The sequence below is a fragment of the Neopelma chrysocephalum genome, unplaced genomic scaffold (genome assembly GCF_003984885.1).
Source record: "Neopelma chrysocephalum unplaced genomic scaffold, ASM398488v2 Primary Assembly neopelma1_74, whole genome shotgun sequence".
Taxonomy (NCBI): domain Eukaryota; kingdom Metazoa; phylum Chordata; class Aves; order Passeriformes; family Pipridae; genus Neopelma; species Neopelma chrysocephalum.
In genome coordinates this window covers 8,647,902-8,662,579 of record NW_020897735.1, presented here as the reverse complement: position 1 = coordinate 8,662,579, position 14,678 = coordinate 8,647,902, and the positions used below count along the sequence as shown (strand labels likewise).

The 14,678-nt window shown below is 45.3% G+C and overlaps 1 protein-coding gene across 1 annotated transcript in view; it reads left to right on the top strand.

The window, feature by feature from the left end:
• TTLL11 (tubulin tyrosine ligase like 11) overlaps positions 1-9,558 on the top strand; it is a 44,121-nt gene extending 34,563 nt beyond the window's left edge. Inside the window, exons 8-10 of the mRNA XM_027687937.1 lie at positions 3,976-4,233; positions 6,193-6,299; positions 8,214-9,558. Of these exons, the coding sequence (XP_027543738.1) occupies positions 3,976-4,233; positions 6,193-6,299; positions 8,214-8,503 (655 nt within the window). The 3' untranslated portion in view covers positions 8,504-9,558. The remainder of the gene's footprint in view (positions 1-3,975; positions 4,234-6,192; positions 6,300-8,213) is intronic.
• Positions 9,559-14,678: the final 5,120 nt, after the last annotated feature.

Genomic DNA, 14,678 nt, shown 5'->3' with positions numbered 1-14,678 from the left:
AAAGCTATGGAATACATTTTTAATTGATCCATGGATTCACCTAAAATGCGTTTGCCAACTCTCCCTTCTGCAGTGAGCACCGTTCCAGACCTGGGAGCTGCAAGGGAAGTTCGACTGGTCCTGCTCACAATAACATAAAAATCTTAAGGGAAGAGATTTACCCAGTTGATTTCTCTAACTGAGAAATGGGTCCTTTTCTCTCAGAGAGAGAGAGATTGAAATTCTGCTGTCAGCACTTTGTGCTTCCCAGAGACAGAACAGCTGCTGTGTTTTCAAAATGTATTTGGTATGATCAGAAGTTCGTTGTCTGCCAACAACATGGTGATTATCAATCCTTATGTTTAATCTGATGGATTCTGCTCTTTGAAATATGGACTCTTCACTGGGCTTGCTTTGCCTGCCTCAAAGCATTCTCCAAGTGTTGAATAACTCTATGTCAGAGCAATAATTTTTCTAACATAACATCAAAAATCCCTTACTCTGTGGGTTTAACATTGTTTTAATACTTTTATCTTTGTGCAGCTGTGTTATTATTTCGAAAGGAGGAAATACTTGTGCTATTGATGTTTTTTTACTTTGCCAGAGGGCGAAGAGGGGATGAATATTCACTTTCTTCAAATGACACTTCACCAGTGGCCAGAACAAAACAAAAGCTGATTACTCACACAACATGCAGGCAAACCATGAAACTGTTCCTGCTATGACATCCTGGGAGTGCTGGAAGTCTGTGTTAATAAAAGTAATGGGATTAGTTCATAAAAGCAAATTCATGAATGGTTGATAATGCAGAGACACTGCTCAGGCTTTGCCTTGGTTTCCTAAATGATTTATTTCTGTGAATGAGAGCACAAACATTTCGTAACTCCACGCTCCAGGTACTAACACAGATCTGTTCCTTGGGAGGTCCATATTCTGTGGTGATAAATGGGTGGATAGATAGATTTGTCATGCAAAATATTCTTTGCTTTTAACTATGTTAACATAGTCCTTGCTTGGAGAATAGAGGCTCAGCTGAGGGAATAATTATAGCTTCAGAATCCAGAACATAATATTTTCTTTTATTAGGTAAGCAGTTGTAAGCTGATACTGAAATTGCTTAATTTATACTTCTAGCAATGCCCTAAATGTAAAATATAGCAAGTGAGCATTCTTAGAAATATTAATATTGTGATTCTTACCCCAGTTGACTGAGAATTTGAGAGTGAAATTTTATGTGCAAGTATACAAAATGCTGTGAATTTTGAAGCCCTTAATTAGTAGTTGCAAATTTGTTTGTCCCTTAGCAACTTGTATTTGCATAAAGATTAAGGCTGGTCAGAATGAAAAGGATAAAACATAGATGGCGGAAACATTAATAAATTAGTAATCATGTATAAAAGATAAGTAGTCTTAGATGTCGTTTCCACAAGCTTTATTAAAATTCAAATTTTTTTTTTAAAGCTGCAGTTAATATTTTCTCCACAGCTGATCATTTCTAAAGAAAGATCTGTCATAAGCTGCAGAATTAGAGAAATTAATGTATTGAGGTCAGACATTAGTATGTAAATTAAGCTTTGCTTTTTTCTGGGTGGCAACAGAAGCATTACCTTATATTTGACCTTTCATTCATTTGCCTGACTCAGCTATGTCAGTCAAAACAATTAATTCCAACGAGCAGCTTTAAAGTGTGGGGCTCAGCTTCCTTCTCCTCCCCTTGCCTGTTGGGAATTCCGTGAGAGAGGAGCTAATGGAGGGAACCTGGGCAGGATTCTCTGTCTGGACATGGGGAGTTTCTGGTCCCTCCTCCACATCCCCATTGCAGGACTTCTCCAGGGACAGTTTGCCCAGAGAAGCTGTGGCTGCCCCACCCCTGGAAGTGTCCAAGGCCAGGCTGGATGGGGTTTGGAGCAACCTGGGCTAGTGGAAGGTGTCCCTGCCCATGGCATGGGGTGGGACTGGATGGTCTTTAAGGTCCCTTCCATCCCAAACCATTCTGTGATTCTATGACAGGTAAGATTACAAAAATGTGTACTTCTGTATTTTCCAGTTGATAATGAGTTAAAGGTAGACATGGGGATGAAAATCCCCCTCCCATTTTCACTGTTGCTGGACTTGGAGCTGTATTTCTGCTCTTTGCAGCTCCTTCCTCTTGCATTCTTCACGCAATCTCTCCTTCTCTGTGCTTTTTTTCCCCCTCCTTTTTCTTTCCTCATCTCTTCTGCTTTGCTCTGAGGAAGGAGCTCACGCTGGTCTTTGACTGTGTGACCCTTGGGGAGTTCTGTCATCGCCCTCACCCTTATGGTGTGGTGATGGCAGATGGCAGTGAAATGCAGGGGAAAACGTAATGGTGCATTGCAAGGAGTGTAATTTGTCTAAGGGCTGGGGCAAAAAAAATCTGTGCACTGATTCCTTACAAAGACATGCAGATCACAGTAAAAATCTGTATTTATAGACACTGTGCCTGGCTGTACCTACCCAGGCAGTTTGTCTTCATTGGTTGTGTTGAGACCACATTGAGGTGAGGGCATAGCAATTGAATAATACAGAGAATAAACTTGCATTGAGGTAGTGCCTGTGGTAGAATTGTACCTGAATATAATCAGTGTAAGTCAGTGAAGGTGAGTGTGCAGAACAGGCAAGCCTGTGTATCAGTTCATAATGCAGGTGTGGACAAGCTCCTGGGCAGGTTTGCTTCGAAAAGTCTGAGTTTTAATAAAAGTGCAAAATATACCTTTCACTTGAATTCAAATTATGTGGTCATATTAATTAAACTCTAGTGCATTAGAAAAGGAAATGTAAGGAAATCTTGGGGGAGGAAGCAAAAGAATGAAAACAAATCATTAAACTTTATAAAAGCAGTAACCCGCAAAAGCAAATTAAGAAGTATATTCTTTTTTTTTTTTCACTGAATGGAAATACAAGATTTGGCAGCAAAGACTAAATTAAGTTTTCTTGTTCTGATTTAAATATTTTACAGACCTTCCCAATGTATAAGTGGAAAGGAATGAGACTTGCAGTAGCATACAAAAAAGCTACTGATACTTTTCTAATAAGAAATATGAATTTAAGAGGTGTTTCAGGTACAAATTTGTGAAGAAAGTTCTTTATTGATTGTTCCCAAGTTTCGATTGTGCATATCTGTTTTAGTTTCCTTTTTGTCCGTTTTCCCTTTCCCTTTGGGGGGTGTTTGGGATTCCTTTTTATACGTACGTAGTATTTTAACTGTATATAACTGTGATATACATAAAACCATATATATTTTGATATAATTTGCTTGGTTTCAGTTTGGTTTTTTTTTTCAGTTTCTATGGTTTTTCCTTTGCCCAAAGGGGAAGGGAGGGGGAGGTTTTCACTATAGTGATGCCTTAAGGCCCTAATGGTTTTCTTATTTTTCTACCTTATAAGTTTTATAGGTAATAGAAGTAGATTTTAGAAACACTCCTTTCTCCCTCCTCCCCATAGTACCCCTTAGTTTATACATTCCTTAATCCTCTCACCCCATTCCATACCCCCCATGTCAACCCTATTCCCATATCCAGTAGAAAATGTTTAGTCTCTTAGTCAAGGCAAGCCTGTCTTGTTTGGGGAACACTTGTATCTTGGCCTAAACCTCAGGACAGAGTCAAGGAACTGGGTGACTCTGCTCTCTGTACCCCGAAGATGATGAAGGATTGTGAAGAGGGGGTCCCAAAAAGCCCCCCGACCCAATTCCAGGAGGTGGGCCAGGGGGTGGACCAGGCCAAAAGTTACGGGGTGGACACACTTGGGATTGGCCAGATATTGTTATAAATGTAACATCTTGGGCACAGCCCGGGGCGCGCGTCGTTTACCATCTCTTGCCTTGGCACAATTAAATCCTTTCCCTATCTCACCTCAACTAACGGCTCCTGGATTTTTTTCTAAGCACCAGCTGAGCAGGCATCAATAGTCTGGGGGACTTGGTGGGGAGCCAGGTCCAAACTCTAACCCAAGCCCCTCCGTGATCCTGTGCCGCAGGTGTCCGCGCTTGGAGCACGTGCCGGAGTCGAGCGAGTCGCTGCCGGATGCGGTGCCGGCCGAGCGGCCGGAGCCGGACGGTCCCCGGAGCCCCGAGGCCGGCCTGCCCTCCCTCTGCCTCAAGCAGGTGTTCCCCAAGTACGCCAAGCAGTTCAGCTACCTGCGGCTCGTGGACAGGGTGGCCGCGCTCTTCATCCGCTTCCTCGGGGTCAAAGGCACCACCAAGCTGGGGCCGACGGGTTTCCGGACCTTTATAAGGTTGGTGGGATGAAAGCTGACCCTAATAGTGGTGCACTTGTAGGTTTTGTGATGCCTTCTAACATTGCCTGTTTTATTGTAAAATAGATACGTTTTTGTCATTCCGAGCTCCTGAAATACCTGACCTGGGAATCCGTGTCTGGTGGGGAGTGGGGCCTTTATTTGACAGCAGATCAGTGATACTCGGGCAGATACAATTTGCAGCCTCCATCAACATGTCACGTTTCCAGTAAATCATAGAAATACATTTGTGAGACAGTGACAACTGAAATTGGGTCACTTGATCTGATTGTGGCGGCCGTGGGGGCTCAGCCGTGCGCCCCAGCCCGCGGGAAGGATTCCCAAATGCCAGTTCCTGATGCACTGTGCACGAAGGATTTGCATTGTGAAATTGCACCATGCAATGACAAGGAACTCAATTTATTTCTTTCACATTCTTTTTACTTGGGAGGGTTTTTTTCGTTGTTTTTTATGGGTATATCTGTTTGAGTCATGGTCCAAATATCTCATTTTCTGTCTTTGATTGACTATGACAAAAGAAATGAGCAGCAGCAGCAGATGTACTCTTAAAACACAGATCCTGTTTCTATGCAGATGCATTTAGCATTCAGGAATGAATATAAACAATTTGGTTTATACAAATTACGATATATAGAAAATGACTGAAGGCATCTGCTCTATCCACAGACCAGCACAGGATTCCATCCAGTTCTGTATTTTCTGTTGTTTAATCCAGCCTTATTTTGGCACTTGTCAGGAACACAGAATAAATGCCAACATTTCCTTTTAAGAATATTCAAATAAATTGTCTTATCTCAATGAAATAGGATTTGCAGTTTCTTAATGCATGTTAAATTCAACCTTTTATTATTGGCAGATATTTGGTTTATTTCCTCCCAGAGGATCTATATGAGCTATATAGCCCTTTTCTGAAGTGCTGTCATGGCTGCTCATTTCAGAAGGAAGGTCACATTTCTGTGAGCTGTATCACTTTTCAGGAATAAAATGCTCCACAAGCGGGATTTCGTGTGTGGGCACGAGTGCGTGGGCAAGTGCTTGCACAGACTGTCCACCCAAATTCTGGCTGATCAAAATCTATCCTCCTTCAATATTTTCTTAATTCTAAAAAAATAACTAAAAGGGAAACACTGAATGTGATTCTACTCCTTGCTTGGGTGCTGACTAGGCCAGACCTTGCTCTCTATTTTAAGGGAGCTCTGCCGAGGTTTGTAGGGTGAGAGCCTTTTCAGTTAGCCAGGTTTGGGTTGGTGGTGGGGGTTGTTTTGTTTTTCTTTTCTGGCTAGAAATGTTGGCCAGCTCTTTGGCATGTGCACTAGTGGCAGCCAGGCTGCCAGACATCTGGAAATCCTGGACACACATCCAGTTCCCATCTTCTGATCAGCACCGCACTGCGGACCCGCACACGGGAGTGTCGGATCTCCACAGCCCCAGCAGCCCATCCAGGGTGCTGCTGCTGCTCTCCAGGCAGTGTTCAGTACCACGAGGGTAAATCCCTTCGGTGCTCAGGCATAGAGAAGCAATGCTGTGCCTGAAAGTTTTCCTCCAGCCCTTTTCAAACAGGATCAGTCAGACAAATAAAAAGAGTGTTTCGCTGTGCAAACTCTGCCTCGTGCGGATTTGTGGGAGGGTTCACAATGGACCAATTAATTCCATTCTGTTACAGCCTCAGAATACTGGCAGTAGCCTGGGAGAAAGCTCCGTGTAATGGTCAGGTCATATTTTTAATTGAAATAGTCCGAGTTTGGGCCTGTTCTCTTTCAGATACGAGCACTTAATGAGCACTGGTCTGTTTGATATCTGCTCTGTGTGTGTTATTAGACTGAGCGGGTTACAGTGGGTCTGCAAACATGGTCTCCCAGTTGCCCTTGCAGAATTTTTCCTTACTTGTGAGTTTGGATGTAATCAGGATCTCTTCTTTATTTTGTTTGTTTTTAACAGAAACTGCAAACTGAGTAACAGCAATTTTTCAATGGCTGCTGTAGATATCCTGTACATTGATATCACAAGGAGGTGGAACAGCATGGGAATTGACCACAAAGAATCAGGTAACACAGGTTTGTATTCCAAAAGCTGTGGATGCTGGATTTTGGGGTTATTTTTTTCCAATTTTGGTAGCTTAAGCACACTTCAGACATTCAATAGAAATGAGAACAAGGCATGTGCACCTGAGGCATGAACGTGTACAGCCAATTCTTATGGTTAGTTCTGTGGCAGTTACCCTTCAGGGCAGTACTACTTCAGGTAGGCTGGGGTCACCTCACTTTCACAGATGTGTAAAATACAAGTATTTGCATTTAGCAGTTCAGGGTGGGTCTGTCTTTTCTGTGGTTAGCTGATAAAATTTCACTAGCAAAAGTAGTAGGCATGGAACTGAATCTTCAGGCTTTCAGAAATTAAGAGATTTATTGACAGTCTCAATGAACCAGATGTTTTTTTAGATGTTAAAAGACAAAGTACCCACCTGTTCCTGTTGGCTTTGTGTTTGGCCCACTCCCAGCTCTAACCATGACAGTCACAATTCTGTTGTTCTAAAACAGCAGCTTCTAACTTTTTTCATGCTTCACATGAGCGTCACTTCTGGGGGAGAAAGTGTGTGTGTGCTACCAGAGGTGGTTTCCCTGCCTGCAGCTCACCATGACTGATAAAAAAATTTACTGAGCTGGCAGCTGCTGCTTTCAGATAACTCAACAATTCTTTTGCAAGCTGTTTTACAGCCAAGATTGTAAACGACCCCAGCTGCAGCCTTGGTTGAGAGAAATTATACTTCAGAATGTAATTGTCATATTTTGAAAAGGTGCCTTTCCCGCAGCATCACTAAGCCAACACTAAGTTAAAAACCCCAAACCTTTCAATATCTCGTCCTAAAATAATCTTCTTAAGTGTCTGTTCAAACTGGGAGAGCCAGTTAAGGCACAAAGCAGCTCTAACTGTGCCTTGTGGCTGCCATTCTGCACAACCAATTGGGGTCTGGCTTCTTAATTAAGATTTTGAGTGGGTATTACTTCGAGGTTTTAAATACAATAATTAGTGTTAATACACAGCCCCTCTTCCCCTTGGCTGTGGTAATGTGTTATTAGTGAGATGTGATGGAACAACACCTGAAGTGTCTGTACTGCAGCATGTGGCTTCTGCAGGGGACTTTTGTTTGTGAAGGGGCAGGGTTTTATTATAGCAGAGACATTTTTTGGCACTGCACACTTTCAGCTGTTTGTTTTTCGTTCAGCTGAAACAAAACCACTGTTGTGGAGTTACTGGGTTTGGCTGAACAGATGGGCCTCCTCACCTTCATGAGGGTTCATACCTGTGCAGAGAGGAAGTAATACTTCAAATGAACTCACATCTCTAGGAGGTGACACTTGGTAATGGGGTTATCTTTACAGTGCTGCAGACTGAAATGGCACACTGCTGTGAACTTTTGGGTTGGGGCCATCTCTGAAAACACAGGGTTGAAAAGACTCGATTCAGTTGCTGCCATAAGACTTGGTTTTTCTCTCCAGCTGGATTGTTTTCCTTGGTGCTCAGCATGTTCCTGTGTGTCTGATTTGGTTTCAGTATTTGAGGCAGCAGAAATCAAGGCTGATATCACAGCAGTTTAATGGTACAATGTTTTAAGATGGGTTGTTGCTGTACCAGTTTGCCTCTGGATTCCAGGCTGAGGAAACTGCCTCAGTGACAGGGAATATCACTGTCCAGAGCCCAGGCTGGGCTCTCCCTGCACTGAGACACTCCATGAGACACATTTGTATGTGTGTGACATACAAATACAACCTTACTCTTTCTGAGCATTCTGGAGGGCTGCCATTTCAATGAAAAGGTGTTAACTAGGACAACTGTAATGTCCACACCCAGCACATACACATTTGCTCTTGCTGCCCCATGGAGCAGGAGATGGTGTTATACCTGAAGAATGCCAGGGAACGCTGCGCTCTGAACCCCCTGTAAACACCTTTTCCTTGCAGGAATGTGTCTGCAGGCCTTTGTGGAAGCTTTCTTCTGCCTGGCTCAGAAGAAGTACAAGTCCCTCCCTCTGCACGAGCAGGTGCTGTCGCTGATCGAGTTCTGTGAGTGTCACTTGGCTGCCCTGGACGAGAAGCGCCTGCTGTGGGGCTGGGGGGTCCCGGAGCGTCGAGGGGGCACAGGGGGGCCCTGCCAGGCCGAGGGGCTGCACCTCAGCCCAGCTGCTCCAGCCCTCCTGAACCGCACGGCCACGGCCTCCAAACTGGCAGATTATAGAACCCAGCGCAATTAGGCGGGACAGGACTGGGAGCTCCTTCCCAGGTGTGTCCCTGAACTGCTGGGGGAGACACAGGCACTGAATTCCTCCATCTGAGAGTCACAGCTGTTTATTTCAGCTGGTTTTTATTTATGGTCTTCGAAAAGTCTTCTGCAGGCTGCCATTCTCAAATAATGACCTTGGCAATGGCTGTTTCTTGGCCTCTCTGTGGGTGCCCCTCCCGTGACACGCTGTGCTTTCCTCCTGAGTACGTGGAAACCAGGCATGAAGGAAGGACCAAAACACGAGGAGAACCAGCCCCGTGGGATTGGCTGCACTGGTGGAGAGGGACACTCGTGTCAAAGGAATTACACTGCTTTGGGAGCACAGGATGTGTCACAGAAACCAGGGAAGGAGCTGCAGTCTCAAATACCAGACTTCGGAAAACTGAAACCTGGAATTACATTTGTGGTCAGACTTCAGGCTCTGACCCCTCTTCTTTCAATGGCTTGACTGTACAGGCTGGAATCGATACAGATTTGGTCATTGTCTATGTACTTATTTTTTAAAGACAGACTTAAAACACTGAAATCCTATTTTGGCTTCTACTTCTTTGTACACGTCTTTGCCATGACAAGTACTGTTAGTTTTTTAAAGAAAAACTAAAGCTATTTATCCTTTTGCTTCCACACTTACTCACAGAAAAAAATTTACTTCCTCAAGTCAAAGCTGGTGAATCAAGTTGAGGTTTTGTCTTCAGGGACTCAGCACTGCTTCTGCAGGAAGCTGTACAGTTTAAATTCCAGTGAAACCAGTCCTGTCACTGACTTTACCCTAAACTAACTGTATTCTAGGTTTGTTTATTTTTTGCCATTTGCATGTTTGTTACCCTGTTGGGACCTGCAGTATCATCTAGAGCAGAATTTTTGTGTCTTTGCACTTAATTTTTTTCCCTTAAATAACAGTGTAAGTCTGTAAAAATTAGATCTATATTGTTTAATAGGATATTGTGTCAGAACTGCTGGGCTGTACCACTGGAATTGTACAGAGGAGTCTTATTTTTCAGGAAATGAACCATAACTTCCCATGCTTCTTAGGGGGGCTGAGCACAACAGAGACTGGCTGGAATAACAGGACAGGAATAACTGGGAACTTCAGGGCTGTTCAGTGAAACTCTTTGTGGTCTCATATTTTATTACTATGATGTGTGGCTACATCTGAGTTTGATTTTCCTCCTTTGTTCTCCTCTTTAATGTTAATGACTTTGCTTATGTTGTAGTGTCCTCCATCCTGTCAGAAATGGCAGAGCTCTAAGCTGGGCACTGAGCTTTGGATTGGAGAACATTCCCTGAGCTCCAGGTCGGAATGTTCCAGTGCTGGTGCACCAGAAACTTGTCCTCTCAGGAAGCCCAGTGTCAGTGAGGGGGAGCCCACCCATTTCATGTCATGGACTAAATGCACACGTGGCACTGAGTGAGTTTTTACTTCAGGGAGTGTTCTGAGTTTCTTCCCTGGTTTCAGTTTAAGCAGCATGTTTTTTTCCAAGTGGCAATAATGGCCCATCTTCGCGAACGAAGATTTGGGGAAAGGTCTTTTACCTTTCCAGCCTGCGCAATGGATTTTTTAGGTGAGACACAGCCTGCGCTGAACTGAGCCCACCCTTTAATCCTAAGGTTCATCTGCCGGGGCCAAGCAAGCTTGGACAATGGCAGTGAGGTCCTCAGGACGTAGGTTTGTTTAGAGTGTCCTTCTCATAGATGGATGGCCACACAGGGCTAACGGGTTCCATCTGCCCGGGAGGGACTGGGAATCGAACCCGTGGTCGCAGCAGTGAAAGTCCTGCACGCTAACCACTAGGCCACCAAGTGGCAATAGCAGCATGGCAATGCAATGCAGGAGTCGGGCTGAGCCCACACATAACTAATCCCCAGCATGTGTTAATCTCAGGTGTGGGGTCCCTTCTCCTTATCTTTTCCTGTAACACCAGTAAAATAGAAGTAGATGATCTTTTTTAGTTCAACGGCCAGACTGTTTGAAATGTTATGTATTGTACATAAGAGGACAATTGTAGACTAATGCCACTGCCCTCAGCCTTGTTTGAGTTTCATAAAGATTATTGCAGTATGAAGATAAAATGCCAAACTCCAAGGTCTGGCATCTGTCAGAACAAATGAAGCTGAAAGGGTCATTTTTTTTTCGCACTTTCATTGTAATATATTTGAAGACATTCACGAGTTGAAAAATGGTTACTTCTCCTTTTGTGACATCTGACATTTGTCTTGCGATTGGCAGTGTGTTACTGGAAAATAGCTTACAGTTCCTCTCATCTGGTGATTGATGTCCTGGAAAGAGAGTCACAGAGGAGCCGGGTTGGAAATGCTGCGGCCGTGAATGCCTTTCCTTGCACCTTTCAAGTAGTACAATCTGTGGCCTAAATTATCCAGGTTTTGCTATTGTATAACTTACCCTGATATCAGTGGAATAAATTAACTATTGCATACTGAACACTGATAAGATCTCTCTCTGTGCTGGAGATCTTTATACTCTCTGGATCTAGTAGAGGTTTTTATAGCCCGAGCATCCACAGGCTGATGCAGCACAGCCCATTCATCTCCCACTTCAAATATGAAGGGTCCCTTGTAGAATAGTCAAAATATTCAATTATCTGCCTCTAGTAATCCAGTGTTCATGTATTTATATAATTGGAAAATTGAATGCCATATTATTCTCAGAGAGGGGGGAGGGGATAAACCAGGAATGTTCTTTAGAGACTTAATAGCAGTCACATTTCTCTTCCCTCCTGTCTAATTCAATTTCCTCTGGATATTATTTAGCATCCAATTTCATAGAGCCTTTGAGTTACCAGTCTGTGCCCATGTAAATGGCCAGAGACACTTTATCCAGAACATGAATGCTAATGCACTGATAATCTGTTAATCCTGAGGTACCTCTCTAACTACAGACACAATAAATGAAAGGTTGGGGTTTTAATAGCACTTTTCTATATATTCTTTTCAGAGAATATCACAGCACTCATTGTTCCATTTATGACATACACGATATGGATATTGTACACCAGTGAAATCTTTCTCCTTATCAGACACTGGCTCTGGTATTCCTCTCTGGATAGAAATCAGAATAAAGCAACATCTAATGAAGATTTGAGGCGAGTCCAGAATTTCAGCTCCCCTTCCCTGCAGTCTTGTGTGTAGCCTGAACGTGCTGAGCCCTTGCTTTTTTTAGGCAACAGCTCTGCTCACGTCCCTGCCTTGGTGAGGGTTCCAAAGCTTTCTCCACGGGGAGGGAGGGCATTGCTGTGCCTGGGCACGGGACCAATTTGGTCCCTTCTCCTGCTGCAGAGGTCCTGGGTGGATGAGAGATGGTGTTTGGGCTCCTAAATCCTGCTGGCACCTCATCAGTGAGGTGTCTGCATCTGCCCGGCCACGCTTCCCTTGTCCCGCTCTGCCCTCTGGTTCTTCCTCCGTAAGGGGAGATTGATAAAGTATTTATTTTTCTCTGGCTGTTCCCATCTGTAGTGCCTTGAGAGCATCCTCCTGCTCTCTGGGTTTGTTCCAGCAGGATGAGGTCCCTCCTGCCATCCCTGCCCCAGCAGCCCAGCTCCTGCTTCTCTCTCCGATTATTTCTGCCTTACTTACCTTCACTTCACCTTAAGCACACGCACAAAAAATCATCAGCACTACCCAGATAAATCCATCTGGTCTCTGTCTCAGCCTCATTTAACCTCGCATTGAAGAGATTGTATCACATGGTATTCAGCTGGAACCTATTACCTTGCATGCCCAAGCATATCACATTGAATTACCCTGGCCCGTGGGCCTGTGGTGTTTGCTAATGGCTAATGGCTGCTTTTAACTTGCAGGTGATTTATTCCAGCACGTTTCTGTTTGGTGCAGCAGGGTGGGTTGGTGAGTTAAGCAGAGCTCAGGGAGGGACAGCAGGGGAGGCTGAAGGCAGGGTGGCTTCACACCTGCTGGGGTTTCCCAGTATTCCCATTCCTCACCACTGTCCCAGACAAAGCAAGTGGTAGGGACTGGGAGTGGCTCCTGGCTGCACAGCAAGGGATGCAGGAGGACACAGTGCCATGATTCTTCTACAATTTGCTGCAGGTGTAGTGCAGAACTGGTACAAAATTGTGGTAAAGGACAAAATCAGGAGCGTGTTATGGTGATGTGATGCAATATTCCCTCTTCCTACACCTCATCAGTGGAAGTACAAAAGCCCTTCTGCAGGTCAGGGTCAGATACACCAGTGAACAGGCAGGAAAAAGTGGGAATGTGAGTTATGGATGCAAACCCAGCTCCCTGATTTGTAGTTTGGAGTCTTGAGCCTCGTGTTTGTCCTCTCATCAGCCCAGGTCCCCCAGCACACCTCGCTCAGGGGGGGAGGGAGAACTGTGGTTTCCAGGAGGAGTAACAGTGACTGTAATAAATCAAAGTCAGTCAACTTGGGAGCTCTGTTATTCAGGCTTCATTCCTCGAAGATGTGGCAAAAAAATCAAATGTTTGAGGTTATTCAATTATGGCTCATACCACCAGTGGGGAAATCTGATCATGTACAGTGCCTGCATCAATATTATTTACGTGATGAGGAGCTGTGCTGGCAGAAATCTTACAGGTGTACAACTCCTTTCCTCTCTTCCTCTCACCTGGCACCGCCAGCCCTTCCTGCAGGACACGGAAGAGTGTGGGCAGTCAATAGACACGGATAAAATAAAGTTGTGAACAGCAGCAGGAGCTGAAATGGCAACATCAATAACAGTTTCCAGATAATGATCTAATTAGCACAAACAACAAGTTTCCACTAATGACTCTTGTTCTTCCAGCTCCTTCCTTTCTGCTTGCCTGTCATTATTGACTTCCCTGGCAGGGAGCGGCTGCGCTCCCGTCTCTGGGGCCGAGGTTTGTTTACTGCCTGCCTTTGAATTCCTGCTCCAGAGGGTGTTTGCTCAGGAGCCGGGGCTGCCGTGCCTGGGATGGCTGCACATGGAGGGCGGGGGGAGGAGAATCGGTTTGGTTTGGGTTTTGTAGCTTTCTGGAGGCCCTGGGAAAGTTGTGCTCTTGCTGCATGTCCCCGTTGTGAAACTGAGGATGCTGATGTTCACCCGCTGCAGTGGAGTGGGAGCTGATTGTGGGGGGCTTGGGAAGCCGGGAGGGAAAGAGGATTGTCAGCAGCAAAGATCAGAGATTATTTATTATTGGAGGAACAGTAACAAACTGTTTCTGTCCATGCCCTCCCTGGGTATGAACCTCATCTCTTGCACCTCCCTGCCTCCCTCCCACTGAAACAGAAAGGCTCTTCCATGCTCTTAAGGCCCAGCTTGGCAGGTATTGGCTTAATGCTGTCGCTTCCTTGGTTGACAGTGGCTGCTGTTGTGGCTGTTGCTTTGTCCTCGGTTGTGTGGTGGGCAGGACCCTCACATTTGCCCCTTTTGAAGGTGCCCAGTTCTGCCATCTGTGAGCTGCCAGTTGCTGCTGCAGGACTGGCTTCACTGGGGTGATGCAGTGGGACCACGGCTGTGCCACCTCAGCCTTGCCTGGGCAAAGGCTCTGCTGCTGCTCTCTGGTTGTGCTGCAGAAGGTGCTGCCTGGCACAGGAGCAGCCCATAGGCCAGTGACTCTCACTTACTAATCTCAGAACCAACCCTGTAAGGGTGCAGTTACTGGAACATTGTTATTGCTGATGAGTCTTGGGCTAAAATGATTCTCCAGATTCAAAAACCTCAAGCAAACACATCCATGATCCCCAACCACCCAGCCCCGTATTCCTGTGGTTGTTCTGGCTGCTGATTTGCCATTCCAAGTCTCACTTCTCCCAGCCTTGCCTTTCTGCTGGAGCCCCTGGGAGGGGCTCTGGGTGCCAAGAGCTGTCAAGTGCCCAGGGATGTTCTGGGTGTTTTGGGTGAGGATTCAGCTCTGCTCAAATGAAGCCGGAACAGCTGCTAAGGAGGTTTTATCAAGTCCAAGTGGTTTTGACTAATCCCTCCTCGCAGCATTTCCTGACATGCTCTGTGTTTCCAGGGATGTTTGTTTTGTTTCTCTCAACCTTCAACATCAACAAGGTTGAGGGGGATGGCAGGGGGACAGCAAGGCCCCAGGGGAGGAGTGTGGCCTGGGTGGGTTTTTGCCTTCCCCCCTTGGGCAGGTGCCTGTTCCTGGCAGGAGCAGCAGAGGGTTCTCCAGTCTGGCTCAAG